General features: G+C 36.3%; 8 protein-coding genes across 12 annotated transcripts; 2 read left to right on the top strand and 6 right to left on the bottom strand.

The window, feature by feature from the left end:
• Nucleotides 1–3,785: 3,785 nt before the first annotated feature.
• On the top strand, nt 3,786–7,333 carry IAMT1 (IAA carboxylmethyltransferase 1). 2 transcript variants are annotated; one of them, NM_124907.5, is made up of 4 exons: nt 3,786–4,016; nt 4,466–4,885; nt 5,159–5,434; nt 6,818–7,333. In NM_124907.5, exons 1-4 carry the CDS (start codon nt 3,906–3,908, stop codon nt 7,169–7,171), a joined length of 1,161 nt encoding a protein of 386 aa, NP_200336.1. In that variant the 5' UTR covers nt 3,786–3,905; the 3' UTR covers nt 7,172–7,333. The 2 variants fall into 2 exon arrangements, with proteins under 2 accessions (NP_200336.1, NP_001078756.1); NM_001085287.2 differs by having other exon boundaries at nt 3,994–4,176; nt 6,818–7,287.
• Nucleotides 7,334–7,408: 75 nt separating this feature from the next.
• Nucleotides 7,409–8,864, bottom strand: ATPXG2 (PEROXYGENASE 2). The gene is made up of 6 exons (NM_124906.3): nt 8,683–8,864; nt 8,445–8,594; nt 8,257–8,342; nt 8,078–8,172; nt 7,856–7,981; nt 7,409–7,761 (listed from the first exon to the last, which is right to left on the bottom strand). The coding sequence occupies exons 1-6, from the start codon at nt 8,795–8,797 to the stop codon at nt 7,602–7,604; spliced, it is 732 nt and encodes a 243-aa protein (NP_200335.1). The 5' UTR covers nt 8,798–8,864; the 3' UTR covers nt 7,409–7,601.
• A 327-nt stretch (nt 8,865–9,191) lies between these two features.
• MAP65-1 (microtubule-associated proteins 65-1) lies at nt 9,192–12,833 on the bottom strand. 3 transcript variants are annotated; one of them, NM_001345120.1, is made up of 10 exons: nt 12,352–12,825; nt 11,973–12,066; nt 11,689–11,892; nt 11,350–11,595; nt 11,059–11,274; nt 10,812–10,967; nt 10,413–10,724; nt 10,224–10,311; nt 9,981–10,129; nt 9,192–9,898 (listed from the first exon to the last, which is right to left on the bottom strand). In NM_001345120.1, the coding sequence occupies exons 2-10, from the start codon at nt 12,042–12,044 to the stop codon at nt 9,578–9,580; spliced, it is 1,764 nt and encodes a 587-aa protein (NP_001332196.1). In that variant the 5' UTR covers nt 12,045–12,066; nt 12,352–12,825; the 3' UTR covers nt 9,192–9,577. The 3 variants fall into 3 exon arrangements, with proteins under 3 accessions (NP_001332196.1, NP_200334.1, NP_001190542.1); NM_124905.5 differs by having other exon boundaries at nt 9,197–9,898; nt 12,612–12,833; NM_001203613.1 differs by having other exon boundaries at nt 9,379–9,898; nt 10,413–10,967; nt 12,612–12,763.
• A 1,070-nt stretch (nt 12,834–13,903) lies between these two features.
• On the bottom strand, nt 13,904–17,303 carry AT5G55220 (trigger factor type chaperone family protein). The gene is made up of 13 exons (NM_124904.5): nt 16,763–17,303; nt 16,570–16,653; nt 16,347–16,475; nt 16,098–16,186; nt 15,806–15,989; nt 15,455–15,545; nt 15,195–15,349; nt 15,012–15,104; nt 14,827–14,919; nt 14,671–14,751; nt 14,438–14,587; nt 14,255–14,350; nt 13,904–14,159 (listed from the first exon to the last, which is right to left on the bottom strand). Exons 1-13 carry the CDS (start codon nt 17,081–17,083, stop codon nt 14,082–14,084), a joined length of 1,644 nt encoding a protein of 547 aa, NP_200333.2. The 5' UTR covers nt 17,084–17,303; the 3' UTR covers nt 13,904–14,081.
• A 10-nt stretch (nt 17,304–17,313) lies between these two features.
• AT5G55210 (uncharacterized protein) lies at nt 17,314–18,334 on the top strand. Its single transcript, NM_124903.3, has 3 exons — nt 17,314–17,691; nt 17,770–17,907; nt 17,991–18,334. The coding sequence occupies exons 1-3, from the start codon at nt 17,386–17,388 to the stop codon at nt 18,051–18,053; spliced, it is 507 nt and encodes a 168-aa protein (NP_200332.1). The 5' UTR covers nt 17,314–17,385; the 3' UTR covers nt 18,054–18,334.
• MGE1 (Co-chaperone GrpE family protein) lies at nt 18,188–20,210 on the bottom strand. Its single transcript, NM_124902.3, has 6 exons — nt 19,912–20,210; nt 19,429–19,600; nt 19,144–19,340; nt 18,876–19,043; nt 18,659–18,787; nt 18,188–18,523 (listed from the first exon to the last, which is right to left on the bottom strand). Exons 1-6 carry the CDS (start codon nt 20,053–20,055, stop codon nt 18,425–18,427), a joined length of 909 nt encoding a protein of 302 aa, NP_200331.1. The 5' UTR covers nt 20,056–20,210; the 3' UTR covers nt 18,188–18,424.
• Nucleotides 20,211–20,574: 364 nt separating this feature from the next.
• On the bottom strand, nt 20,575–22,697 carry RAN3 (RAN GTPase 3). The gene is made up of 8 exons (NM_124901.5): nt 22,473–22,697; nt 22,267–22,336; nt 21,920–21,976; nt 21,701–21,818; nt 21,394–21,483; nt 21,128–21,307; nt 20,961–21,038; nt 20,575–20,872 (listed from the first exon to the last, which is right to left on the bottom strand). Exons 1-8 carry the CDS (start codon nt 22,473–22,475, stop codon nt 20,803–20,805), a joined length of 666 nt encoding a protein of 221 aa, NP_200330.1. The 5' UTR covers nt 22,476–22,697; the 3' UTR covers nt 20,575–20,802.
• Nucleotides 22,698–23,996: 1,299 nt separating this feature from the next.
• On the bottom strand, nt 23,997–26,239 carry AT5G55180 (O-Glycosyl hydrolases family 17 protein). Of its 2 annotated transcripts, none has more exons than NM_124900.4 (3): nt 25,860–26,239; nt 24,495–25,775; nt 23,997–24,244 (listed from the first exon to the last, which is right to left on the bottom strand). In NM_124900.4, exons 1-3 carry the CDS (start codon nt 25,924–25,926, stop codon nt 24,210–24,212), a joined length of 1,383 nt encoding a protein of 460 aa, NP_568822.1. In that variant the 5' UTR covers nt 25,927–26,239; the 3' UTR covers nt 23,997–24,209. The 2 variants fall into 2 exon arrangements, with proteins under 2 accessions (NP_568822.1, NP_001154780.1); NM_001161308.1 differs by having other exon boundaries at nt 24,046–24,244; nt 24,491–25,775; nt 25,860–25,978.
• Nucleotides 26,240–26,703: the final 464 nt, after the last annotated feature.

The following is a 26,703-nucleotide window of genomic DNA, read 5'->3' as shown; positions in this document are numbered from 1 at the left end:
TCACGGTAACTATATTATGTGAAAAGACTCAAAAACTATATTAATAAAACAGACTTCCTGGTCTTCTGGTTATTAATCCAATTTGCTTTCCACGTTAGGGACATTATAAATTACACATTATATATAAGAATATTACCATGAAAATAGAAGGAAAAAAATCTGAGAAGCAACTTAGTAAGAAACAAACCTTTTTTTTTGTCCAAACAAACAAATGCGATTTTTGAACATTTTAGATGATTTATGAACATTTTGTTTGACTTTTGCGTGACAAGTTGTTTTTCATATATCATGTTATATTTCTAAGTAAAGTTTTTCTACTTTTTAGATTAGATTTTAAAAATCTAAATCTGTATATGTTTTATACTGGCCAACAGAAAGTATAAGTATTTCAGTTAGTAGTTGTGGCAGAATTAGGTATACACGAGAAACCATGGTTTCATCTGAGATTATTAAATCATATATATCAACGATAACTAACGGTAAAAATCGTTACACGAGTATACCTAATCTAGCTAGGTTGAGTTTATATTTGACTTTAATTCATTGGTCTATGCAATTAAGTATCTAAATAAAAAAATCATCTTAGTCTCATCCATGTCTCCGAAGTCCAAATAATCTCATTTTATAGCTAGCTGATAATATATTAACTAAAGATATCCTAAACTTTTTTTAAAAAAATGGTTTGACACATAATAAAAATTTAAAGATATGTAACTTTAACAACCATTAATAATTAAAGGTCTATAATATTAAAACTATAAAAGGTAATTATGACAATAATCAGTAACAATAAATTAATTTTATATAGGCCGAGGAATTATTCATGTATGAATATTATATTCGTGACCAACTCGTATAATTGTGAGAATCTCGTTACTTGAAAGTTTGTAGTCATTGATAAATCCAAATCCCAATTAAGTATCACATATCATTAGTCAATAATCTCCTTTCGCTTCTCATTACCCTTTTTGTAGCTCATTTTATAATTGTTAAAATGTGCCAAAAAGAAAGATGAGTTTGTTACGTAATTAATTAGGTAATTTAGAGAAGAATACATAAAACAAATATAGCAAGAGAGAAAGATAGGAATTAACAACGGCATAAAAAACGATAAAAACCTAAGAAGAGCAATTTAATCATAAAAAAGGGGTTTAAACATCGACATTAAGTGGAAATAACAAATTTCAATGACTGTGAATTTAGGGAAACAAGAATGACAACAACCAAAAAATATTGAAATTTTCAAGACTTTTACATCTGAAGAAAATATAAAAGTCTAAGAATACCGCAAACTTTGGGCTTAGTGTAAAAGAAAAACTAGTAACCCTCCTAAACCTGAAGTTTGTTATTTTATAAAGTTTAATTTGGTGGTTATTTTGGGAATTAAATATCTAATGTACTACTAATTACCCAAAGATCTTGATTAGATAGTAGAAGTATATAGAACAGTATGACTTTCTTTTCACGACTATTGTGGCATGCTAATGAAAGTTTGGTTGTTGGCTTAATATAAGATATATGGGACCCACTTGTATCTTTTATTCTTTGTATATCTTTTGCTAATTATTCTTTTTCATCTAACATCATATATTCATATCACCAATGAAATTCATGCAATACCTATCCGTATACATGTAACAATCGTCTTAGAAAGAAAAAAAGTGACATTTTCCCATATTTAAAAACATCCATTAGTTAAACTTCAATTAAATGACTAGAAAAGCCTTAAAGTACTAATGATTGTAGATTAAGATATTCAATTTTTATTTTATTTTCGTTACTAATGATCGTAGATTGTAGATTACGAGCATAAAGAAGTGTGTTTACTGTTACGAAAAATTAAATCTGAATCTAACCTTTTCAACCCAAAAGTGTAAGAACAAGCAAATTAAGGAAATCTGAAGTCAACATTTCAGTAAGATTAATACGTACTAAACCCGTCTCAACCTCAGAGATCTCAAATCTAAAACTTGTAAAAAAAATGGGATGCCAAAATCATGTTTGGAGGAAAAATAATGAAATAATAACATCTAGTTTTAGGATAGAGATGATGAAAATGTAGAGAAATGGATAGAGAGTAAAAAAAACCGGCAACATGATGAAGAAACTAGTCTCTTTTACTATATTGCTTCACCTCTCTGTTCCATTGGATTCCATGAATTTTCGGCGTCAATCTCGTGCCTTACCCACTCTTATTCCTCCTATATGCTACTTTTATATTTTCTCAATATAGACTATTTATGGAGATTTAAACCTTAATACTTAAGCTAGCAAAAAAAAAGGAGAACCACAGATGAATATGCCATGTAAGAAGAACCACGATAATTAGTTACGGATGAGTTGGTAATTTGGTATATATATTGACAATTAGAATTGCTCGTAAAAGTTTAATTATGCATACACCTTATTTTGGATCACTGACCTTACGTTCGATCGGTGTGATTATTTAACTATACAATGCCTTTAAGGCTTTAAATATTATTCGACCATTTCATCGTATAGAAACCAGGAATCAATATAAAAAAAAGATCTAAAATTTTAATGCATCGTCATGCCACATTTTTGGGCTAGTTGATAAAGATTGGCTGACAATGGTTAGGACCAATACTTGGGATATGAATGAAACTTTATTGGATAGAAAGCAATGGATGAAGAATTTTTGAAACATGCATGAATCTAACTAAGATCGTATCATAGCTTTAATACTCCTTATGTCCCCTCGGGTGGTAGCCTATGGAAACACAATCATTTTCCTTTTGATTTTTCTCATCATGATTGTTTTAAGCCAACCAATAGGTTCTTACTCTTAAGACTCATTAATTAACCCTAACCTTATAATGCTATTAATAATCTCATAACTAATTTTTTTTTTGTACCATGCATATTTGTTATATATTCTCATTCATCATACTCATTACATAATCTTAACATGCATATTACTACACTAAGATTAAGGAACTACTATCCACTGATCTAATTACCCGCGATGAGATATGATTGACGAGTCAACAAACAACACATTTCACTAATTACGATCGAGTATCCCATTCAAATTTGAATCCAGGGCATGATGTAGAAACAACCAACCAAAATTGTTTCCACAACTTACTTAAATTTTTCTTATATATATATCTCAATCCCAAAAAATGAAAATAAATTAATTAATAAAATTACATCAAAATGAAATTAAAAATACCAATATTCCCTTTAAAATTATATATTACCATGAAAACACCAAACTAATCAAATCTCAAAACTAGTGCTGCTTTATAGAAAAGTAAAGTTAACACATTATGATATATCAAATTTAATGTACTTATGTACAAATGCTATTTTGATATAAAAAATTATTAACAATTGCGATAATACTTAACAGAAATGTCATTTTAAGATATTCTCATTTTAAATCACAACCTCAAAAATACTTGACAAAAAAAATATCACATCAGATATTGAAAATTATACGTGTACATCATATATTGATTATTGTGTACATCATATATATATGACCACCATATATTGTTCAACTCTTTACTCCAATTAGCCCTACACAAAATGTGGTTGACAAAATAAAAACAACCTACAGTGCACAAAATGACAAACCATGTATATATACTATAACATGTGACACAAGTACACCATATAATTGTATTTTGTTTTTTGGGAAACAAACATAATGATGCGTTGTTTTTGCATGAATAATCAGTATATACAAAATATGTACGCAATGGCACATTTAATAATATGTTTCCCCATTCAACTAAATTCATACATTTATCATTTCATCTCTTTGTCCTCTTTTCCTATATATATGTGTCGTCTCCTCGAGCTTGTCTCATTCACAAAAAGAAGGTGTAGAGAAAGTTAAAGAGAGAAGGAGAGATCCATAGAGAAAGAGAAAGAGAATGGGTTCTAAGGGAGACAACGTTGCTGTATGTAACATGAAGCTCGAGAGACTTCTCAGCATGAAAGGTGGCAAAGGACAAGACAGCTACGCCAATAACTCTCAAGCTCAGGTCTGTACATCTTATTTTTTTTTTCTAATTACTTAAAAGTTCCATTAAAAAGCCTTCTTATTATTCTATTTTCTATATCTCGAGTGATAAATTTGGGAATTTTAAGTGAAGGGACTGTGCTCAAGATTGGCAAGATCTGTTTTTAAAATTTCATTTCTTCGTAAGTGTATTTTCGTTACGATAAGATTTAGTTATCAAGAGGACTATTTAAATCGAATAATTTACTCTTCTATTTCGTATTTTAGATAATTACTCTGATTTGATTTGGTTTAGATTGTATTGATTTCCTAAATAATAAATCGCAAAAAAAAGAAGCTATTTTGTTGAGACTAATAAGATCACCGACTCAGCGTCTACGTGCATGGGAATGTATATATGTAGTAAATCACGAGAAAAAAAAGATATCGACAATATAGACTCATGAAAAGATAAATATTTAACATATGCAGGCAATGCATGCACGGTCCATGCTTCACCTCCTAGAGGAAACACTTGAAAATGTTCACCTCAACTCCTCCGCCAGTCCGCCACCGTTCACGGCGGTTGATCTTGGCTGTTCCTCCGGCGCAAATACTGTCCACATAATCGATTTCATAGTCAAACATATCTCTAAGAGGTTTGATGCTGCCGGAATCGACCCTCCGGAGTTCACAGCTTTCTTCTCCGATCTCCCAAGCAACGACTTCAACACGCTTTTCCAGCTTCTTCCACCACTTGTCTCTAACACTTGCATGGAGGAGTGTCTTGCTGCCGACGGGAACCGCTCCTACTTCGTTGCTGGTGTTCCCGGATCGTTTTACCGGCGACTTTTTCCAGCGAGAACCATTGACTTTTTCCACTCTGCCTTCTCCTTGCATTGGCTCTCTCAGGTACACACTCTCTACGTAACGTTGTAAAGTATGCTTGGTCACTTTATTACACGTGTCAAGTGTCATGGTGCTTGGTTTTTCTGCTTCAGAGCAACATTTATTTTTATACTTTGTGAACTCGTAATTTTTTTTTAAGCTTTAAATTTTTTAAATTTCATTTTTAAACCAAAATAAAGAACTTGTAATTTTTTTTTTCAAACTAGTATTAACCAAAATATCAAAAAACCAAAAACACGTGATAATATATATATTAAGAAGTGGAAAATGTGGTAGGTGCCGGAAAGTGTGACGGATAGGAGATCGGCGGCGTACAATAGAGGGAGAGTTTTCATACACGGTGCCGGAGAGAAGACAACAACGGCATACAAACGGCAGTTTCAGGCCGACTTAGCGGAGTTTTTGAGGGCAAGAGCGGCGGAGGTTAAGAGAGGTGGGGCCATGTTCCTGGTCTGTCTTGGTCGTACCTCTGTGGATCCCACCGACCAGGGTGGTGCCGGTCTACTCTTCGGCACTCATTTTCAGGACGCTTGGGACGACCTTGTCCGCGAGGTACAACCTTAATTAATTTTACTCGTTATTCGTCCCCTAAGTAATTAATTAATCTTATAACTCTAAATCATTAACCTTGAGCTCTAAATTTATACTACTATTAACCCTTGCCCTTTTCGCTTTTATGAATTAACTGCTAGAAATGAGGAAATATAACTTATTTATAACTCTAGGATAGATATCTACATTTGACCCAAATTGGAAATGTCGCTAACCTTTTAGCTTTCTCTAAGAAAATAAACCATTTTCTAAGAAAACTACAGCATAAACCAGAATATACAAACTTTTACTCGTAAAGTCATCAAACCTAGTAGGCTAGTACACTTTTACATTGACACTCGTATTCAATGTAATCCACTATTTCTTGAAATTAAGCTTTTCTTAACAAGACTGTATATATTTTTAGAAATCAAACCTATAGTAACAACAGGTCCGGCTCTTGGGAGGTGTTGAGTGTGCTAGTGCACCGGGTCCCACTTCTTTATTCAGTTTTTTCTTTATATTTTAGGGTCCAAATTTTCAAATAATTATAAAATAGGGTCTAGTTTTTAAATATTTAGAGTTTTAGGTAAAGAAATTTGGAGCATAACACAAGGTCCAATAATTTATTGGGCCGGCCCTGAGTAACAATATATAGTTATGTTATTAAGTATATATAGGACCACCATGATAAATTAATTTTGTTTATCAAATGTAGTATAGTAGTTTTGTGCATATGTTTAAATGTTATCCACAAGTTTCTTGAAATGAAGTTTAACGACAAAATATATTTTTTCTTAAACAAATTATTATCTGTAAATCCATATAGAACGAAACAGAAAATGATTGTGGTGGCTTTAAGACCACGTTAGTGTACATTCTCATCACTCCTCGTATTAGATGTAACAATCAATATCCTACCCGTGGGATTGTCCTTATCGATCATAAATGAAAATGAACCATCCATCGCTACGGTATCATTTTATACGTCAGGAAAAAATGGACATGATGACCTTGTAGAGACAAAATCGGCAGGCCATATTATTGAAGTACGGTAGAAAAAGAAGACATACAAAAAGTTATAACAAGAATTGTTACGTTGCTTTCTAACATAATCATTTTAATCCGTTAGATAAAAGTCATACCAGAAAGTAAAGTTTACATGTGTTGAAAGTCATTTAAATTTATAATATATACTCAGATAATCATATAAAAGTTAGTGTGAATCAAAGTATTTATACAATATAATTTATTTTAAAAATAACTTAATACATATAAATCCACATATTGAATTACGATAACATGGAAACTGAGGCTAATCATAAAATTATTCAAACTTTTATTTTCTTGCATTCAATGGATTGGACATAATTGACATAAAAAAATTTACTTTTTGTTTTATAGGGTTTGGTAGCAGCAGAGAAACGAGATGGATTCAATATCCCGGTGTACGCACCAAGCTTGCAAGATTTCAAGGAAGTAGTTGACGCCAACGGCTCATTTGCAATTGATAAGCTGGTAGTATACAAAGGAGGGAGTCCACTTGTGGTGAATGAGCCAGACGATGCATCAGAAGTTGGTCGTGCCTTTGCTAGTAGTTGTCGGAGTGTGGCCGGAGTGCTCGTGGAAGCTCACATAGGCGAAGAGCTAAGCAATAAACTGTTCTCACGAGTTGAAAGCCGAGCCACTAGCCATGCCAAAGATGTCTTGGTGAATTTGCAGTTCTTCCACATTGTCGCTTCTTTGTCTTTTACTTAATTAGTACCAAATAATATGAAAAAGAAATATGTTCGTGTGCTTGTTTTAACTTTCCTTTATCTTGTTTATCATGGGGTTTTTATAATGTAAACTAAAATAGATAAAGTCTTTGTACCAAAAAAAATGAAGTCCGTGTTCCATTGAAAAGCCACACTTTAAAATTTAAATATCACACAACAAAAAGATCAAACGTAGACAAGGACATAGGGTCCACGTACGGATCCATTCAAATCAGTTAAAGAAAACGCAAGTGGATATTATATTGAATAAACCACTATTGAAGTGTTTTTATGCATAATAAACGAACACAACATACACCTTATTGCTTCCTAACATAACCACTATTTGGTTCAATTCAATTGTTTCCCGTAATAGTTCAGAAGCCTACGAGCGTGTTGCTTTGAATACAAAAAACCACCGATCATCATGATCAGTAGTACGTCTTGTACTCCTTGATCTCAGCGTAGTTCTTGGCACAATACTCGAACAAGCTCCCATCGAAGCACCGCCTTATGGCTTCTTTAGACAAGAATCCTTCTTCATCACTCGCTAATGCATACAATACACCCCATTCCACTTTGCTCGCTAACCTACATATCCATTAATATACCACTTTCACAAACCAAAAATAGGTCATTACAAAGGGACATGACCACATTCGAGCATTGTAACAAGTATATATACCATCCAAAAAAGTCAAAGGCATCGCGGTTTCCTTCGGTCATGTCCCATAGCTCTCCAAGACTCAACTTGTCTGGTATGGTCCTCGCGTATTTGCTAAACATCAACTCAAGATTCGCTGGTGTATACCTTCCCAAAGCATACAAGAACATATATACAGCTAAATCTCGTTGTCACTCATTCCTATATTTATAGAATATGTTTCGTGGTCACGCAGTTACTTACCTTCCTTCATTGTCATATGTTTTAGAGTCGCTTCCGTGCTTTGCCTTGTGAATGTTGTGAATATATATAGGGAAGAACGGAGACGGTAACCATCCCTGTTCCATCAATCATAAACTTACCAATCATAACTAGGTTCGTTAACTAAATTAAGTTAAACCGAAATATATGTACTGTGTTACCGGGAGAGTAGCATAGCTAAGAGCTATGTTGATACCAGCAGCCAAGATAAGCGACGCGAGTAAATTGAAACCGAGTAACCGGAACCCTGGTGGAATTCAAATTCGTGTTTATGTAAATATACACAAACTAGTAAATGTATAAACCGGTATGTACATAACTATACATATGAAGAGATTGAAGAGTTTACCAGAGAAGGTTTCAAAGGGATAAATGATGCCATTATTGTCCAAATCGAAGAAAGCGACATGTTGCTGAAGAACACTAAGGCCATTATGTCTATGATCTGGTGTTCCTTGTGGGTGTTCCATGTCAGGTGCTTGTAGTGCTCTCGGCAAATCTAAATAATCAAGAATTGTTATGTAACGTATGAGTCACGCATCATTAATATATTTGAATATGTATAAGAGAAGTTTAGGAAGAAGTACAAGGTTTAGGAAGTGTGTCATCCAAGTCACCACGAACACGGCGGTGATAAGTCACCCGAGCGTATGGAGCCACCGTCTCCATTGCGTCTCTCTCCATCCTCTCCATCGACGTCATTGCTCTCTGCTGTCTGCTCTCTCTCAACAGTGAGAATAGAAATTAACAAATTAGGAAGAAGAGAAGATCGAAACATTTTGATGCTCCGTGGCGGACATGCACACACGACAATGCCACCGTTTGCCATCTCTAGCTCCTACTTTCACCTTTACAACGAGTCAAGGACACTTGTCGGTTAAAAGTTGATATAGAAACCAGAACGAGAATTTTGAAACTGAAACGTAACAATGTTTTTACACTAGAACTAGAACCGTACCTAACATAACCAAGCATAATTAAAGCAAAGAAAACAAAATTAACCAAACCAACCAAAATAACAAAAGATTATTTTGTAACAAAAGAATTTAAATTTCCACATAGAAAAGCAAATTATATAATTTTGATTTTAGAGAACCAGAAACCAAATCAAAATCAAATTAATTTCGGCTTTTGTTGGAAGACACTTTTCATAACATTGATACATGTCAATATGTCATAGAACTGAAAGATCATGCCTTGCCTACTTGAGGACGCTATTAAACTTGGACAAAGATAATGAAAGGTCTTTATGGGCTCTCTATCTCAAGGCCCATATAAGCCCTAGAAAAAGGTTGTTTTTTTTAGCGAAGATGATACAACTATCAAAATAACATTAACAAAACACACACACACATACACATTCTAGTACACCATTCTACTCTCAAATGTCTTTTTGTCTTCTTTCAGGTGTTTCATAGAGCCTTTTCTTCCTAAACCAACTCAAACACTGAAAATTACACATCTTTTTCATTTTTTTATTCATCATGGTGAAGCTGGAACTTGATGATCTGCAGCACCAGAAACTGGAGATGAAGCAGCTTCCTCTTTCGAAATGGCAACGTAGTTTGTAGGAGCAGCCGGCCTGTTGAGAGTCTCCCTTCTCCCTGCTTCTTTTGCAGTAGACCTGCTTCCATTCTGGTTTGCATTCAAAGATAAACGCCGGTTATGTGTTCCATTGGCTCCTCCGTTGTTAGCTCGTGGCCCCACCGTTTTCTTAGCACTGACCGGTCTTGCAGGGCTTGGCCTGGTGCTAAAGGCAGATTCTTGCTCTACGTGTGGCTGTTCTTGAACCTTCTTTTGTTCCTGCTCATTAAGACAAAGAGGAGTTTAGGGAGTGACTGACATTCTCGCCTTATCATTAATCGAGTAGAAATGATGAACTTACCCTCAGCCTCCGTTTCTCCTCTTCTCGTTCTTGCCTAAGCATACCGTACTCGTCTAGCATAGCTAGCAGAGGAACACCATCGTAGGCAAAGGACATGCTGTGTTCTTCTTCCCAAGCCCGGGTCTTGGCAACTAATGTGTCAACCATGGCTTTATACATAACAAAAGATCCAATCTTTATAAGATGTGAATACATGAGAGAAGTTTGCAAGTATATGATATATCTTAGTTATTCTACACATACCAGGAATCTTGCTAACCAGAATCCGAGCTTTCTCAGCTCTCTTGAGATTCAAGTGTGCACCTCTGCTTGCGCTGTACCTGTTCTGATCCTGCTCTCAGAAAACAAAACCATGAAAAAGCTCAAGATCCAATTTAAAGTTAATGTCTTATGATGTATCATAGTGAGTGACTGAGAGAAATTATGCATTACCCGATTGTAGTCTTCTAGCCAGCTCTCTTCCTCACAAGCTGACATCCATTTCTCGACTCGGTCCAATATATCTTTTCTACTAAATGCTTCTTCCTTAGCCTTTGATATCTGGCTATCCATGTCTGCCAATAATTCAGTAGGCTCAACGTTTCCAGAATCAATCAGCGACATGATTCTCTCACGAGCAGATTCCGGGTTAACTTCTACATGGGCACGAGCATATATCTCTTCAAGCTCAGATTGCTTCTTGAACGCAATTTCTTTCATTCGGCTAGCTTTCAGCTGGTCAAGCCTATCAACTTCCACCTCAGCCTTCACAAATTTTACATGAATATTAGCAAGCAGTAACTGGTTTCTAAGAGAGGACATAGGAAGATTGATCAATGCAATATAAATTACCTGCTCAATCAAATCACGTGCAAGAGCACCTGGCACAGTGACCTCATCGACTGAAGATGAAATGTTACAGGTAACATGATCAAAAAGCTCTCTTTCCTCATCAGGAGTATCCATCAGATTCCACAGGTCAATTAGCTGAGTAGCCAGCTCTTGAAGCTGCAACAACAAAAGACAAAGATTCATTAATCCAAAAGCGTAATTTATCAGAAACAATTTTAAGCAAATTAACGATGCAGAGTGTCTTTACCTTTTGAAGTCTTTGCTTCTTATCATCTTTAAGAGTCAAGACGGTTTTAGCCAACCTTGAAAGAGTCTCATTGCTAATGCTCTTAGACTGGACACTGGTATCTTCATCTAAGCTCGGATGAACTTCGGTGACGGTGCTTAAGAAATCCAAACCAAGAACAGCACATAGATCATGAACAGTACTCACAAACTCTAACACCTTGCGCAGCCTGTCACTCTGCCAAAACAGAGCAGTTGGTAAGGAAAACATAAGCAACATATCATATACGGAGATTTCTAACTCAATGTTTACCTTCTCTTTCTGGAGCTCTTGGAGTTGGCTCTGGAAATCGTCTAATTTCTTCAGTGACAAATCAGACTCATCGACTATAGGAACCTCATTGCTCAAACCTCCAGCAATATCTCCACATATCTTCTGAATCTGTGATTGTACATCAGAGAACTCTCGGACTCTCTCCTCTTTCTGTTGCCACAGTTGTTCAAGAGCCGGTGCTATTGCAGCAAGTTGTTCTTTAATCGTTCCTGAAGACTTATCCGGCTGCAACAACAGAAGAATCAAGACTTACATCACTTAAAAAACAAAAAACACTTCACTTAGATTTTCTACTACTAAACTTGAGACAAAACTTACAATGCCAACTAAGCTTTTGTCTCCAAGAGACATTGTGAGGCTGGAAAGTTCAGCATTAGCATCTGACAAGGTTTGAAGAAGCTCAGCTCGGGATTTCGCAGCCTGCTCGACTTTTCTCTTGTAAACGTCAAGACACTCTTGCTCTATCTGAAGAAGCAGTTTGTCTCGTTCATCATCACTCTCACCAACTTCATCCCAGATTTCCTTTAGTAAAAAAAAGTTGACGTTACACAAGATTGAGAGTAAAGCCCTAATACTTAGGTGGAGATGGTAGCAAGATTTACCTGCAACTTCTCAAGTAAGGTACCACAAGTAATTTCCCCAAGATGAGGACTTTCAGTATCTGTAACTGCCATTGTTGCGGAATCAGAAGGTTTCCTGCAGAAAATATCAAAAACAAAAACCAATGAGAGACTAAAACTAAACTAAGAATGAATTATACATCGCTCAAATCAGATCTTTCTTCTGCATCAGATTATAATGAAACTGAACTAAGATTACGAAGCTAAGAAAAAACAATAACAAACACCAAAAGATACGCTGTAGATATTCTCAATCAAAGTTAGAATCTTTTTCGGAATCTAAAACCTCTTAATCACTCTAACCAAAGATTAAACTCCACAGACCAAACATTAAGAATCGGAAACAAAAAATTTGACTTACGAAGCTCAAAAACCCTTTTTTCACCATGACACAGAAAGCAAACGAAGTCAAGCTCAGAATGCAATATCTAAAATCCGATCAAGCAGAAGCAAAGCACAGAAAGAAGAAGCAGATCTCTGAACAAAAAAAACAGAATCTTCAAGAGAATCGGACAGCATTGGTGATAAAACCAAAGCAATCAAAACCTTAAGGAACAGACTAAAGACCTCAAAATTGATCAAATCTAACAGTAAAAAGAAAAAGGCATAAACTTTAATTACCGAGATTGACACTTGATTTCTAGGGTTTAAAATGGGTTTCTCTTTATGAACTCTGCTTCTTCTTCTAGATCTGAAGCTTTCTCTGTGACAATACTAACACTATTGAGAGTGAGATAAAATCTTTTTTGCTTAAGGAAAAAAAATCTATCTATGGAGGTGGAAGAGACGGAGAGGTGAGTGTGGGACCCAATCGTTTTTTTTTTTTGAAGTACGATGGAAACTCCAATTAGCAAAATATTCACCCCTAGTTTCCTTCTTTATTTACAAACATGACACTGTTCACAGACAGACTTGTGTCTTTTTTTACTCTTCCTTGACTTGGTTCTTTGCTTGTTTGACCACACAAGTTATTTACTTTTTTTTTTAATTCTTTTCTTTTCTTACAGTGCAATAATATCGTTATAATTCACCACTAGATTCTCGGATGCTTCAATAGTTTTTGGTTTTCTCTAACCAAGTTAACTTATGGTTATTTAAAGCTGTAAATGTTATGTGTAGCTCTACAAAAACATTTACTGTACAACCAAAGTTGTTTACCAGTTTTAGGGACCATATATATATCACTAGATTTATATTATCCAATTACAATATTGTAAATATTTATTATCGCTATCAGTCGAAATTCATATTTGTTTTAAAGTATGATGCAAGAGGATAAAACATTTTTAGGAATTTTGAATTAATATCAAATACAGTTGACAAAGATAAACACATAAATTAATTATCAGATATCTGTAAAGTAAACTGGAATTATAAATGTTAGTTTGAAATACTCAGATCAAACATTGACATCTTTGACATTATAGTCTTGCATTCAAAATAGATGAAAAGTTCTCCGGAGAATTGCTGATTTTGAATAAAATTCTGTTTTCAAATTAGCAGTATCTTCGATATTATTCCTTATTAATAAATCCAATCACTAGTTGGTTAGAAACTTCTTTTTTTTGTATTGAACTGTGTTTATTATTAGTTGGGAAAATGGTGTAAGTACTAGCCTACTCGGATTGGTGAAATTTAATTTACCTTTCCATAATTTAACATGGATCATGAGGAAGTAGTTCGTAAATACAGCTAAGACAAGTAGCAAAAGTGATGAGGTCAGAGGGAAGATTAGTCCATATAGAACCAAACTAGAAAAGACGAAGAGTCTCTTTTTTTTTTTGTCGAAATAAAAAACAAGTCATAGTCAAAATGACTCAATGTTAGTTGGCAAATTCAATATGAAATCGACGTAAATACTTATATCTATACCATCTATATCCAATAAAACACATTGACTATAGAATCAAAAAGTGACCTAAATTACAAAATAAAAAGCAACGTTTCTGTTAATAATTTATTGCACCTATCAATTCAAATATAGTCAAAGTTCTCTTCTTCTGACAAAATCAATCATAATTGTACATCAAAACCAAATTGCTCATACAAAAACAGAACATGCCAATCATACATACATTACCTATATGCTAATCAACGAGTGATGTATTGAATCTCGGCTCGGTCTTTTAACCATTCAAGCACTTTTGCTCCTTCTAAAATCTCTTGTACCTAACCAACCACCAATTCAAGAAGAACCTCTCTCTTTCAGTTATCTTATATAGGCTCAAGAAACTGATAGTGCTTAGATTCACAAGAGAACTAACCTGATCTTTCACACGCTCCTCGTCGAACTCTTGTTTATGTTTCTTGAATTCTGAGATCGAGTTTTCGACCTCTTTAACTAGTTCATCTGTTGAGAACTGCATTCAAGTATTTCGACAATGTTTTTGTTACTAAAAATGTATTGTTTCTTTCTTGGAGACAGAGTATCATGCATATAAATATACCTCTAAGTTTTCGCGCTTGAAGATATCTCCAACAGCTATATTCTGCTTGATTATGTTGGTGATGCTCTCTCTTTGAGTTTCTAGAAACTCATTTACTGCTTTTTGACTTGAAAGAGAAGCCAACTGGTCTTCGTTAAGCTTCATGTTTCCCTGCAGCACCATATTCAACCTTAAGAATCTGAGTGACAGTAAAAGAGAGTAAGAGATCAACAACAGTCACTGAAAACACTTGCCTGAATCTCTAGAAGCCTAGCTCCATAAAACTGTCTTCCTTGTTCCTCAAATAAAGATTGAGGAATCTCTACTTCAACCATCTAAAAAAAAAGAAGCAAATGATGTTTGATCAACGATGTTAATGCTTCAAATGATATATGGAATTAGATGATGACCTTTCGAATCTGCTCAAGGATGGCGTTGTCTGTCGCTTGCTCCTTGGCTTCCTGCTCCATCTCTTGACATCTTTTAGCCAGAGTTTCTTCAACCTGTTTACTTGTTTCATTAGCGAATTACACTGATATAAGACAAAAAAAAAAATTGTATAATTTGTTGAAAATAAAATCCATGTGTTCATTACCTCCTTTAAAGTGGTGCATCCAGGAAGCAATTTATCAGCGAGTGAGTCATCTAATGTTGGTAAATCTCTGTAGAAAAGTTCCTTGCAGTCAACCTTAAGAAAACATACACAATTAGCTGTCCCAAATATGATCTCTTTGTAATCATCTTTTTCTATGTTTGGTATATAGAAAGACGAGCTCACAGTGAATTGAGCACGTTGGCCACGTAGACTTTCTTGTTTCCATGATTCAGGAAACACAAGCGTGAATGACTTTGATTCGCCTGCTCGAATTCCTATGATTGCATCAAGGAATCCAGGAAGTAATCTATTCCCTTCTTCAGTGTCAAAGTGAAAACCTGTTCACACAACCGCCAATCTCAGTATTCATTTGCAAGCAATGATTTCAATGGACTAAGAGATTTCAACCACAAATCTCTGTTGAAATATAACAGTTCTAAAACCTTTGCTTTCAGCATCTGGAATCGCTTGACCCGTTGACCCGTCCTCATCTATAGTTGTAGCAGAAATATCAACAACTGCTAGATCTCCCACCTACACGGTTTTAGGACATAATAAAAAAGCAATTCTAGCAACTATATCATCTTTGCAGAGTTAACTACGAACAAATGAAGCCAGATTCATAGCCAAATTATTTTAAAAAAACTTAAATCTATAATAAGCTATAGTGGATGAACTTAAATGTAACGACTAACGAGGTAAAAGGTCGGTCCTATTTTAACTCAGCAATTAGCAACCTTACACTAGTTTCAGAAAACAATGCAAGGACATGGGGAATTTATGCATTCCTTTACCTGTAGCCCTCGCTCGGTTACAATCTTCAACGCACCAAGAGACTTGTATTTCTGTCTTAGTTGTCTTTCACAAGCTTTTTTTGCATCTATCTCATCGCCTAGTTCTACAACGACCTTCATATTTTTATACCCATCCTCAGGATTCCATTTTAGTTCAGGTACAACATCAACAACCACCTCATAACTAAGGAACAAGAGAAAATCAGAAAAAAAAAAACAAAAAAAACATGTTAAGTTAGTTAGCATCATTACTCCAAAAGATTTTTAGTATATGTGATGAAGAAACAAAAACCTAAGAGTCTTGAGCTTAGAATAAGCCTTCTCCATATCTGGAAAACTGCTTACAATCTGTATCGAGTCTTTTAAAGCCCTTCCAGTCACCTACAAAAACCAAAATCTCATATGCATAATGTTCCAAGACAACAAACACCGAATTTAGATACACCACAAGACTTGTTCTTGCCAAATGGCCAAAACATTATATTAAACCGCGGAAGATTGAAAAACATAAACAAACTAATATAAACATTTGAAAACTTACTGATTCCATGGCGTGAGGAAGTGTTCTCTTTAAGATAGATTCAACAGTTGCTCTCAGAACATATTGCCTCCCAACGAAACCAACAATAATATTCTCTGGAACTCTTGTTTTAGGACGGAATCCAGGCACCTGATTCAAACCAAGTAAAATCACAATCAACAGCAAGCATTACATGGATCAAGTTTCAACATTTCATCTTCATGTAAGATGAATATTAGTTTACCTTTGAGAGTTTCATGAATTCGGTAAGGACTCGTTGGTAACAATCTTCACAGACAATTTCTGGAACTTCCACACTCAATTTCACCTAAATTGAACAGTAAATCAAATTTCAAGTCATGTCAAAACTCAGACCAAACACAATGCTACACATATTCTCCAACAAATAGACAAAAAAAAAATTGAAAGTCTCTTACACTTGAATTCGCCTGTACAGTCTCCGTGACCTTAAGATCAGCTGGAAGTTTGTCTTCCTTTACACTAGTTTCAACCGCTGGAGAAGCCGCCGCGAATAGCCTAAAATTACCACCATGTGACATAAAATCTCCGAAAAATCCAATTTTTCTAGAGACACAAGACATGTCCAAAGGCCTGCTAATTGGTTTCTTCAACCTCCCACCAAACTGTAGCACACTATCTGATTGGAAGAGACGGGAACTAACACGACGTGTAATAGACGGAAGAAACGGATTAATTGCCTTCACCGTCGTAGTCGTGCTGATAACACAGAGCTCCATTTTCGCTCTCTCTTCTTGCTTATACTGAACAGAGCTAATGAATGAAGCGCCACTTCTTCTTGCTTCTACTTTCAGATAAACAGAGTTATCTCCTTAAAACGCTGCGTTTCGACTAATCAACAAATCTCTCTTTAAAACGCTACGTTTCAACTAATTAACAATTATCTCACTAAAACGCCGCGTTTTGAAGCCATATCACATAAATACGCCGCGTTTGTGGCTATATCACATCAAAACGCAGCGTTTTCTAGCTGATAGATAAAGCAACTATTTTCCCGGCTAGTGAGAAGAGAGAGAAGAGAATGGAAGGTGTAGGATCGAGATTGAGCCGGACGTCATCGAGATACAGTGGTCCGGCGGCGACGGCGGTGTTCAGTGGCCGTGTAAGGAAATGGAAGAAGAAGTGGGTACGTGTCTCAACCTCATCCGTCGGTGTTTTCAGAGCATCTAAATCCAACGGTCGTAACAACAGCAACAACAGTAACTCACCACACCATCTACTTCTCCATAAGTGGACTCCACTTACCTCAGCGACGGTTACTGCCTCCGACGCTAATGGTTCCGGTGAGACAGAGGAGTCGCCTAAGCGAAGATTCAGATACGCTCCAGTAAGTTTTTTTTCCCCAAATCATTAAATTAGGGTTTTAGTTGTGTGGGATTAGTGGAAAATGATTGATTTTGTGTAGATTGCGATGCTTGAGCATAGAGAAAAAGTGATTTCTAAGGATTCTGAAATTGAAGAGACTGAAGAATTCGACACTGAATCTCCATTACCTAAAGCTGTTGAGCTAGACATGAACCTAACAGACTCAGACCAAACTAAGGTAAGCTTCATTTAAAACTCAAGCAATGTAATGAAAGTGGTTAGTGTTTGTTCATACTTGTGTTTTATAAACTTACTCTGCAGGAAGCAAAAACTGGTAATTTGAATCTGGGACTGTGTCTGAATTCTGAAGGGACTGAAGAATGAAGAGAATCATATTGATTTGGGATGAGCAACTATAAAATGTGTTCAGCTGTGATGATGTCTTATATTGTATCTTATGCTAGGCGGTTATTCCACTTTGACGTCTTCTAGATCTCTATGTAGTGTGTTTGTAAGTTAGGAAGAAGTTATATAAATGTAAGATTTGAAGCTTTTACCAAGAGTTTGGCTTTGGCTTATGAATTTGTGTAAAAGTTACAGAACCAGGGCTTCCCTGGAAGTACAGAGCATAGTCATGCTACCTTATGGGAATCTTGTTCCTCCAATGAATATGCAAAGAAAGAGAACTATTAACTAAAAAAAGAACTCATGAAGATGTTAAAAACAAAAGCTTAACTCTCGATGTTTTAAGTATTTCAAGCTGCAGACTCTTTGCCGCCTTCTTGATTCTCCACGGCGCAAGTAACACCAACCTCAGCTGGCCTTATAACTCGATCGTACAATGAGTATCCAGACTGCAAATATGGAAGAAAAAAAAACAGTTATAAAATGATGGCAGAGAATCCATGATATTGTGTGGATTTCTAAAAGTTAACATAGGCTTAAGAGTTAAAGCAAGAAAGAGAGCAATCCTTTGAATAGTTTAGTACCTTTAGGACATGAGCAATTGTGCCTTTTGGCTTGGAAGCATCTGGGACTTGGAACACTGCGTTATGTCTGTTTGGATTAAACGGTTCATTTAAAGGATCTTCTTTCACCAAACCAGCTTTTCTAAACACCTGCAGTTTTACATACAAAATTGCATTCTCAGCACCAGTCTTATTATCATTGTTTACCTCAAAAGATATATATAATGGACGTTTTTACCTCAGCTAATTGTTTCTCAGTCATCTCCACTCCTTCTAATAGGTTTTTTAACAGTGGAGTAGCACCAGCCAAATCTTTTGAAGTGTCGATCTTCGAAAAACTCTCTTTGACAACAGAAGAAGCTCTTTCAAGATTATCCGCCACATCCAAAAGGCTCGTTGCAAAGTTCTGCAGCACAACAAAACATATTCAGCACTGGATTATACACAAAGCAAAACGAGTTAATACAAGAAAGAAGAAAAAGGATTCGCGGAGTAGAGAAGTAAACCTGTACAGCGAACTTTTTGGCGCTTTCAGCATTACGGTTAGTCCTGTCCATAAGATTCTGCTGCTCAGCATAAGTGCGAAGAAATTTATCTTTCATTTCCATTATGTCTTTCTGCTGAACCTTCAAAAGATCTTCCTTCTCACTCACAAGCTTCACTAAATCGTCTCTTGACAAATCGTCGAAGTCAATCTCTGCATCTGGAACTCAGAAAAAGAAACTCGTTCAGTATTAGACACAGTAATCTCTCTTTATTCTAAGTCAAAATACATGAATCTTTTGCCTCACCTGTAGCTTTCCCCACCTCCACATTCTCAGAAGTTTCGCCGGTCTTTGGTACTTCGGTGTTACTCTCATTTCCCTTCGGTTCAGCTGAGGAAGAGGAAAAAAAGCCGAACCTTTGAAGAACATTCAAATCTAGAGTTCCATGGTTTCGGAGCGACACTGGAACTGCAACAAGCTGCCATTAAAAAAAATGATCCAAATTAAGTAAATTCACTGTACACAAATCCTAGAATGAGCTTTATCTCAGCTTTCAAATTCACAAGGATTGCCAGAATTTCACATCCAAATTAAGACATATGAAAGAGCAATCAAAACATTAACATTCAGACATACACAATTAAATTCGTGACACTGTAATAAAGAAGACCAGAGCAATAGAATCAGAACATAACAATCTTTTGTTTAGACAAACCCCTTAAACCCTAGCATAAACCCGACGATAAAATCCAGAACGAATTACAAGTAAAATCAGCTTAAAAGCCTAACCTTGTTGGGGGTTCCGTGAACGAGGGAGTGAAATCGGCTTGCAACAATCGGAATCTGATTCCTCTTCGGAGTAACGACGGAGGAGAAAGACGAGCGTAAGCCTGCGCTGCGAGAAACTCTTGATAAAACCCTAGACACCAACATCACGGATGATTCGCGCAATGAATCGAAGAAGAAAAGCAAAAATCGAAACTTTTTTTTATATATTTATTTATGACTCTGAATCCGGCCGACGGAAGTAGAAAGAGGCAAAAAGGTTCTTGGGGAGGAAGCAAAATATTATTTGGGGTTATTTAAAGTTACGAAAATACCCTTAGCGATGCGTTAATGACTCCAAGAACTCAAAATCTTAGAAGCAAATTTTTAATGTACTCTAGTATGATATCCATAATCTGTTTTGATAGAGATCAGTATCTACATTTAGATACTTCTATTGGAGATGTCCTAAAACGCAATTAAAAAAATATATAAACAAAGAAAACCCTTCACATATCCTTGGTGACTCCATAAGTGGTAGAAATAATACAACATTCTTGATCTTTAGAACATCGATTGGCTACAGAAAAAAAAAAAAAAATGTTGTTGAGTATCTAAGAACTTGTGGTTTCGAAATGATTGATGTAAAAAAAAACTATTAAGTGTGTTGGGTGTGGAGAATTGATGAGATTGCGCGGCTAGGATTAATAGAGATACAATTGAAATTGTGAAGCATGTAAGGTTTGTAATCAAAAGGTTTTCACTTTCATAGCGACAGTTAAAAACTTAAAAATGAAAATTACTAATGTCATCGATTCATTTCAAAGTACGGACACATAAAAATAGCACCATGAACAAAAAAAAGTTCAGACAAGCCCTAACGGGTAATCAGTGACAGATCACATCTCTCTTTCTCTACTCGAAGGTGTCATCATCGTCATCAGGAAGTGGCTGACTTGCTGCTGCTGCAAGCTCCGCCTCATGCCTACAAATATATAATCGTTAATTGAAGAAAAGCCTCGAACTCAAACCTTAGCAACAAATTAAAACAAAATTAGTTTTAGAGAACTTACTGCTGCTGAGCAGCCAAGTCGATTTGAACTTCCGGGGGAGCAAGGGCAGGTGATTCCACAAAGTGAAGATTAGCGTCCCTGAGACAAACAAGCAACATCTCAATTTTCATTTTTCCGTTGTTTCACAATAACTACAATGAGGGTTGAATTGATGAATTGTTTCTTACCCGGCGAGCTTTCTAGCAAGGTACAAGAATGGCTTCTCGAAGTTGTAGTTGCTCTTGGCAGATATCTCGTAATACTGGAGGTTCTTCTTCCTGTGGAATGTTACCTGCTTGGCCTTGACTTGCCTGTTCTTCACATCAACTTTATTCCCACAAAGAACAATTGGGATGTTTTCACAAACCCTGCACCATGAAATTTGATGACATTTTCTGTTTAGCAATTTGCCACATACAACAAATGCTAGTTTCTGTGAGTGAGTTCATCATACCTGCAAAGATCACGGTGCCATGTTGGAACATTCTTGTATGTCAGTCGTGCTGTGACATCAAACATGATGATAGCACATTGTCCATGGATGCTGCAACAAAACAGAACACATTATTGTATCAAACACAAACTATTTGCAACAGTTATCAATAGTTTTTCATGTTGCTAGCTACAATCATCTTATTGAGCTTCAAACCATAACCAAGCTTCCAACACTAGAAGATTCTAGATTATAGCATGACAGTAGATGATTCTAGATTATTAACAAGGTCGGTTTTAAGTGATTTGTATGAGAAGAAAGTACTTACTAGTAACCATCCCTAAGACCACCAAATTTCTCTTGGCCAGCAGTATCCCAACAGTAGAAACGGATCTTGCCACAGTTAGTGAAGAAATCAAGAGGATGAACCTCAACACCAATAGTGGCTGCAAAAACACAAGAACACATGAGAATCTTTTGTGAGAATAAAAAAGGTTAATGACAAGTGATATATTTCAGGATGGGGCTTGCTTGCGAGAGTACTTACGTTCATACTTCTTCTCAAACTCTCCAGTAAGATGTCTCTTTACAAATGTGGTCTTCCCTGTGAACCAAACCAACATTTAATCAGAGGTTACTTGATAACATAGCCAAATGCATCCAACTACTGAAACAATTTGGAACAATCTCAGAATTGAACTACGACGGATCAAGATCACTTATACATACAGATACTAAGCTCTAGACAGACAAACTAAGTCAAAGCAGCATACTAATCAAAACTGAACTATATCAAAGCAATTTGATCCAAAATCGAGTTTCTGAAATAGAACTAAATCAATTCTCTGTATATATTTCTAAAACAAAAGAAAGATGAAGCTAGGGATTGGGTACCTGTGCCTCCATCGCCAACGATAACGAGCTTGAAGCTAGGGTAATCCACGGTTTGCTGGTTAGGTAGAGCCTGACAATTATGTCAAAATAACGATGAGACAAAATCAACAGATCACGCGAGATCGAATATAATGTTAAACCCTAAGAATTTCAAAGTAGGATCGAGAGATAAGTAGATCAACGCAAAGAAGGAGAGATAATTTTACCATCGGCGAAAGTGAAGCTATGCGAAGAGGGTGAGAGGAAGGCGGCGAGAGAGAGAGAGAGAGATAGGTTTTTTTAAACAGAGAGTATAGTGAGCTTAGGAATGACGCAGATACTCAAACCCGGTAATCTAGAATTGGATCCAGGCTCAGATCCGGATCCGGATCCGGATCCGGCCCAAAATGCTCTCCTGAATCCTGATCCATCATAGGCCTCGTCATTGTTATTACTACTACATTTTGAGCAAAATCATCAATAAGATAGAGTTTTATAGGGGAGAGGAGTTGGATTTGAGTTTTTTTTTTTGGTTCAATTGTTTATGAAGAAAATATAAAAGGTGTTAGATTTTATTTCTAAAGAATTTGTCTGTTTTTAATTATTTTTTTGGTAAAATTTAAAGTTTTATACGAAATTTTAGATTTTTTACATAACACGGAGATACAACGAAGAGAAATAAAAGACTGAAAACTACGCAACAATATAATAGAAGGCCACAAAAGAGAATGTAATTAATGAAAGGAACACGCTTTGATGGAAGAAGACACAAGGAAGCCATTGGTGTTGCCAAGAGTTAGCCGCGATGGCGCGATCCAAAGCTAGCCCTCAATATTTCAGAAAGAGCATTGTTTACAGCTTTTCCAATCAAGACTTACAAAAGCATACTCCACGAATGCGACCACCTTTCCATCAAATCACTCCCGCTGGCTAGAAGAAACTCGTGATATGGAAAGAAGGCATGACCAATTGAAAGCCCACTTAATTGGTTTGGAGGAGAAGTTCAAGTTGGTAGTAGTTGAAGAAAAAGCCATAGACTCATAGTCCATCTAAGAATATGTAAGTCTTGGGATGGTAATCAAGTACTGTATATGGTTTTGTTTTTAAAATTTTGAAACCGTGTTTGTACTATGTTTTGGTTAAATTGCCACCGTGTTTTGCGAGTACACTATCTCAATAATGCAAAGGGAAGGAAGTTCGATTAGCAACCACACGATGCTTACAATCCAAAACCTTAAGCTTTTTAAAATGACATAAAAAAGCAGAACATTCTTGCTATTTAAAACGTCTAAACTGACTCATCTAAGATCTTAGATATTTCTGGAGGAGAATACACATTCAGTAATAGAATAATAACAGACTTCACAACTATAAAAGCATTAAAGCTATTCTTGGTTCTGAAGATTCCATATCAAAAGACTTGATGAGTTTTCATGTAGTATAATGTATTCACAGAGCTTTGTGACAAACTATAACTCAAAACCCATTTTTCGAGTTACAGGCTTCTATATGGGAGTTGGTAGTGTAGTCGTAGCTCAATTGATGGTAGGCGCTAATCAAGTTTGATGAAGTAGGCAGCTCAAGGTTTTGACTCTGGAGTATTGGAATGAAACAATATGGACAATATATACTGTTGAGTTTTGCTTGGATCATGATCAGTTGATCACCAGCAAAACGAATCAATTTGAGATTTTGAAAATAATATTGCAATGTTGTTTATTGGATCAGTTGCAGGATATAATGGTTTATATCAACAAAGTTTTGTCAGTTTTATAAACTCACGAGCAAAGAAGTTAAGGCTTAAGGGGGAAAGAAAATCTGACTATTTATCCGATGAAACCAACCAAATATACAATAATAAAAATAAATATACGCAAATCATATACTCGAATGACAAAAGAACAATGTATCAAAATAAATAACGTAAATAAATCCGCACGATCCTCTTCTTCTCTATATCCATTTCAATGCCCTGTTGGAAACTCGCATTTCCCATACTCTACAAACACATAACCAACAAAAAATAATTAATTTAGTTTACGTTTCCGTCTATACGTCACAATTTAATTATAAATCTGTATACGTAAGTGAAGCCCAAAAAAATAACATTTGTTGTTAAACCATCCCAACTCCCATAATTATTATCTAACCATCTTCCAACTATTAAGAACGTGAAAATAACTATACTGTATATGCAAAATACTTACTAATCAAAATAAAATTTTGGAGAGGAAAGATAGGGTACTTACTAGGAGGTTGCGAGACCACGTACGCTGCACCACCAAAATTACACGTGCCAACTCCACGTGCGTTCTTCTGATAGTAACTGTTGAACGCGTAGGAAGCGTGAGCTTCTAACGATTCAGGATTATAACACGTGGCACCCGGTTGAATCGGACGGCAATCAGCACCTCCTTCGCCACAAGCGTAGTCGAGACCTTCCTGAAGCTTCTCCTTCGTCGTTTTACCATTCGCCACACACCACGTCTGTCCCACGAGCGACGGTTTCACCGGAACAACCTTCTCTTTGTTATCGTTGACCGGCGTTGACTTACCGTTGAGCGAAACGTCATACACTTTGTTCTCGTTTGGGTAAAACAACCCGTAGTTTCTCTCAGAAGTCGGACCCGTTTTCTGATTCTCGTTAAACAGAGCGAACAGATAAACGTTTAGTGGCTCCTTCGGTTTTAACGGCGTTCCGTTTCCCGTCAACACTCTTTTAACTAACCCGCCGTTATACGCCGCCGCGTTAGCCGAACCAGCACCAATCTCGTTCTCGTCTCCGGCAGAAGGCCAGCCTGTCTCTGTCACCACAAGCTTAACGTCGTTAAATCCAACGGCGGACATTGCGGCGAAAACGGCGTCGATCTGAGCGTCTAAGAGACTGTTATACTTCAAACCGTTACCGGAATCAACATTCCCGGCGTTCTCCTTAAACAACGCGTAATCCAACGAGATCTTATCGGCGTTAGCTGCGTAAGCAAAGAAAGGATAAGCATTCACCATAAGATGCGACGACGTTTTGCGGAGGAGATCAAGCATCGGTTTAATAACCGGTTCGATTAACTCCGGTTTAAACGAACCAGCCGACGGTGGATACGAACTCGCCAACGCGCTTAAAGCAATCGGCGACGAGATCTTAATGGATTTGTCGAGATTGAACTTGACGAGAGAGCTTTGAACATTCTTCATAGCTGGAACGAGATACGTCGTCGTGTTCCTCGGATCGACGAACACTTCGTTCCCAACGGCGATTGCTTCGATATCCGTCGCTGGAATGTACTTCTTTATGTTGTCCTGAACCCAAGTGTCGGTGTAGCTCTGATCTGCGGCGGCGGAAGCGAGGTTTTCGTTGGGGAGAGAGACAACGACTTTGATTCCGGAGTTCGCGAGTGCGGTTAGTACAGTTGTCTCGGTGTCGTAAAGCTTGATGCGGTTGATTCCTTGTGTTTTCAGTAGCTCAACTACTTTCTCCGGTGCCGGAAGATTGTCTGCTATACGGCCGTAGTTAACTCCGATCATTCCAGAATCTGATAAGAAGACAAAAACAAACAAAGACATCAGAATCCAAACAAACTAAACTCTGTGGAGAGATGATGAAAATGAGAACTAACCTGCATAAGTGAATGGAATGGCTGAGAAGGAAGAGAGTATGAGTAGAGATAAAACGAAGACCGCCATTGTTGTGTATAGAGAGATAAATAGAGAAAGGTTTCAGTTTTTGTATTCCGGTGAAGGAGAAGCTAAAGATGGTGTTTATATAGAGAGACGAAGAAGAAGGAGAACGAGGGAGGTGGATGTAGTGGGTAGGACCCACGTGAGATATTGGGGATGACTTTGTTTTTTTTAACTGTACGGTTTTGTGATGTAAATATTTCAACTCGATGACGTGTCTAAAGTAAATATTATTTTAATTGTGGATTTGACCGTTTCAGTCGTGTACTGATTGGAGATTGTTGTACCAAATGTTGTCAGAGATTGTGGGGGTACGTGCCAAAATTAGCATTCACTTTTAATTAATTAGGGTCGATTTTACTGCAGCTTTTTTCCTTTTTTGGGGGATTTTATTAACGTTATGTTCTGCATAAAATGAATTGTATAACAAAACGAATTTGTTTAGACATACAATTGCATTTGCAACAACACTTTTAATACGTTCCATAATTATTGGGATTTGGGCACTGAGGCAAATAAAACATGTAGTATCAGCTGGTAATAAATACCTATTAATCACTGGTTGAAAACAGCTGCTAATTATCCGTTAAAGTTAGGATTAATAGGTGAAAAAAACTGGTCGGAGGAGTGATAATTATTAATCGATAATGTGATGCATTGATTGGTCGGAATTAGAATTATTATGTAAATTAATGGTAACTGGGTCTCGTCGAGAAATGAAGAATCTACAATGGGGCCATGTGTCATTCATTGTTCTATACATGTACCAAATTTTGAACGTTG

Source organism: Arabidopsis thaliana, chromosome 5 (assembly GCF_000001735.4).
Source record: "Arabidopsis thaliana chromosome 5, partial sequence".
In the NCBI taxonomy this organism is placed as follows: domain Eukaryota; kingdom Viridiplantae; phylum Streptophyta; class Magnoliopsida; order Brassicales; family Brassicaceae; genus Arabidopsis; species Arabidopsis thaliana.
This window is presented reverse-complemented; position numbering and strand designations above follow the sequence as displayed.

What these genes read in the sequence shown, in the direction of transcription:
- ATPXG2 (NM_124906.3), bottom strand. Translation starts at nt 8,797, where the DNA reads ATGACGTCGATGGAGAGGATGGAGAGAGACGCAATGGAGACGGTGGCT. An exon ending in TCCCTTTGAAACCTTCTCTG is followed by an intron (nt 8,343 to 8,444) that starts GTAAACTCTTCA and finishes GAATTCCACCAG; the next exon opens with GGTTCCGGTTACTCGGTTTC. An exon ending in TTAGCTATGCTACTCTCCCG is followed by an intron (nt 8,173 to 8,256) that starts GTAACACAGTAC and finishes TTGATGGAACAG; the next exon opens with GGATGGTTACCGTCTCCGTT.
- MGE1 (NM_124902.3), bottom strand. Translation starts at nt 20,055, where the DNA reads ATGTTGGTGTCTAGGGTTTTATCAAGAGTTTCTCGCAGCGCAGGCTTA. An exon ending in TTCACGGAACCCCCAACAAG is followed by an intron (nt 19,601 to 19,911) that starts GTTAGGCTTTTA and finishes TTTTAATGGCAG; the next exon opens with CTTGTTGCAGTTCCAGTGTC. An exon ending in CAATTGCTCATGTCCTAAAG is followed by an intron (nt 18,524 to 18,658) that starts GTACTAAACTAT and finishes CCATATTTGCAG; the next exon opens with TCTGGATACTCATTGTACGA.
- AT5G55220 (NM_124904.5), bottom strand. Translation starts at nt 17,083, where the DNA reads ATGGAGCTCTGTGTTATCAGCACGACTACGACGGTGAAGGCAATTAAT. An exon ending in CTAGGCTTCTAGAGATTCAG is followed by an intron (nt 14,588 to 14,670) that starts GCAAGTGTTTTC and finishes ATGGTGCTGCAG; the next exon opens with GGAAACATGAAGCTTAACGA. An exon ending in AGGAGCGTGTGAAAGATCAG is followed by an intron (nt 14,160 to 14,254) that starts GTTAGTTCTCTT and finishes GTGGTTGGTTAG; the next exon opens with GTACAAGAGATTTTAGAAGG.
- MAP65-1 (NM_001203613.1), bottom strand. Translation starts at nt 12,044, where the DNA reads ATGGCAGTTACAGATACTGAAAGTCCTCATCTTGGGGAAATTACTTGT. An exon ending in GGCTAGAAGACTACAATCGG is followed by an intron (nt 10,312 to 10,412) that starts GTAATGCATAAT and finishes TTCTGAGAGCAG; the next exon opens with GATCAGAACAGGTACAGCGC. An exon ending in AGGAGAAACGGAGGCTGAGG is followed by an intron (nt 9,899 to 9,980) that starts GTAAGTTCATCA and finishes CTTAATGAGCAG; the next exon opens with GAACAAAAGAAGGTTCAAGA.
- IAMT1 (NM_124907.5), top strand. Translation starts at nt 3,906, where the DNA reads ATGGGTTCTAAGGGAGACAACGTTGCTGTATGTAACATGAAGCTCGAG. An exon ending in CCAATAACTCTCAAGCTCAG is followed by an intron (nt 4,017 to 4,465) that starts GTCTGTACATCT and finishes TAACATATGCAG; the next exon opens with GCAATGCATGCACGGTCCAT. An exon ending in CCTTGCATTGGCTCTCTCAG is followed by an intron (nt 4,886 to 5,158) that starts GTACACACTCTC and finishes AAAATGTGGTAG; the next exon opens with GTGCCGGAAAGTGTGACGGA.
- AT5G55210 (NM_124903.3), top strand. Translation starts at nt 17,386, where the DNA reads ATGGAAGGTGTAGGATCGAGATTGAGCCGGACGTCATCGAGATACAGT. An exon ending in GAAGATTCAGATACGCTCCA is followed by an intron (nt 17,692 to 17,769) that starts GTAAGTTTTTTT and finishes GATTTTGTGTAG; the next exon opens with ATTGCGATGCTTGAGCATAG. An exon ending in CAGACTCAGACCAAACTAAG is followed by an intron (nt 17,908 to 17,990) that starts GTAAGCTTCATT and finishes CTTACTCTGCAG; the next exon opens with GAAGCAAAAACTGGTAATTT.
- AT5G55180 (NM_001161308.1), bottom strand. Translation starts at nt 25,926, where the DNA reads ATGGCGGTCTTCGTTTTATCTCTACTCATACTCTCTTCCTTCTCAGCC. An exon ending in CATTCCATTCACTTATGCAG is followed by an intron (nt 25,776 to 25,859) that starts GTTAGTTCTCAT and finishes TCTTCTTATCAG; the next exon opens with ATTCTGGAATGATCGGAGTT. An exon ending in GTCTCGCAACCTCCTAGTAA is followed by an intron (nt 24,245 to 24,490) that starts GTACCCTATCTT and finishes ATGTGTTTGTAG; the next exon opens with AGTATGGGAAATGCGAGTTT.
- RAN3 (NM_124901.5), bottom strand. An exon ending in CGTTGGCGATGGAGGCACAG is followed by an intron (nt 21,977 to 22,266) that starts GTACCCAATCCC and finishes TTTGGTTCACAG; the next exon opens with GGAAGACCACATTTGTAAAG. An exon ending in GACTTGGCTGCTCAGCAGCA is followed by an intron (nt 20,873 to 20,960) that starts GTAAGTTCTCTA and finishes ATATATTTGTAG; the next exon opens with GCATGAGGCGGAGCTTGCAG.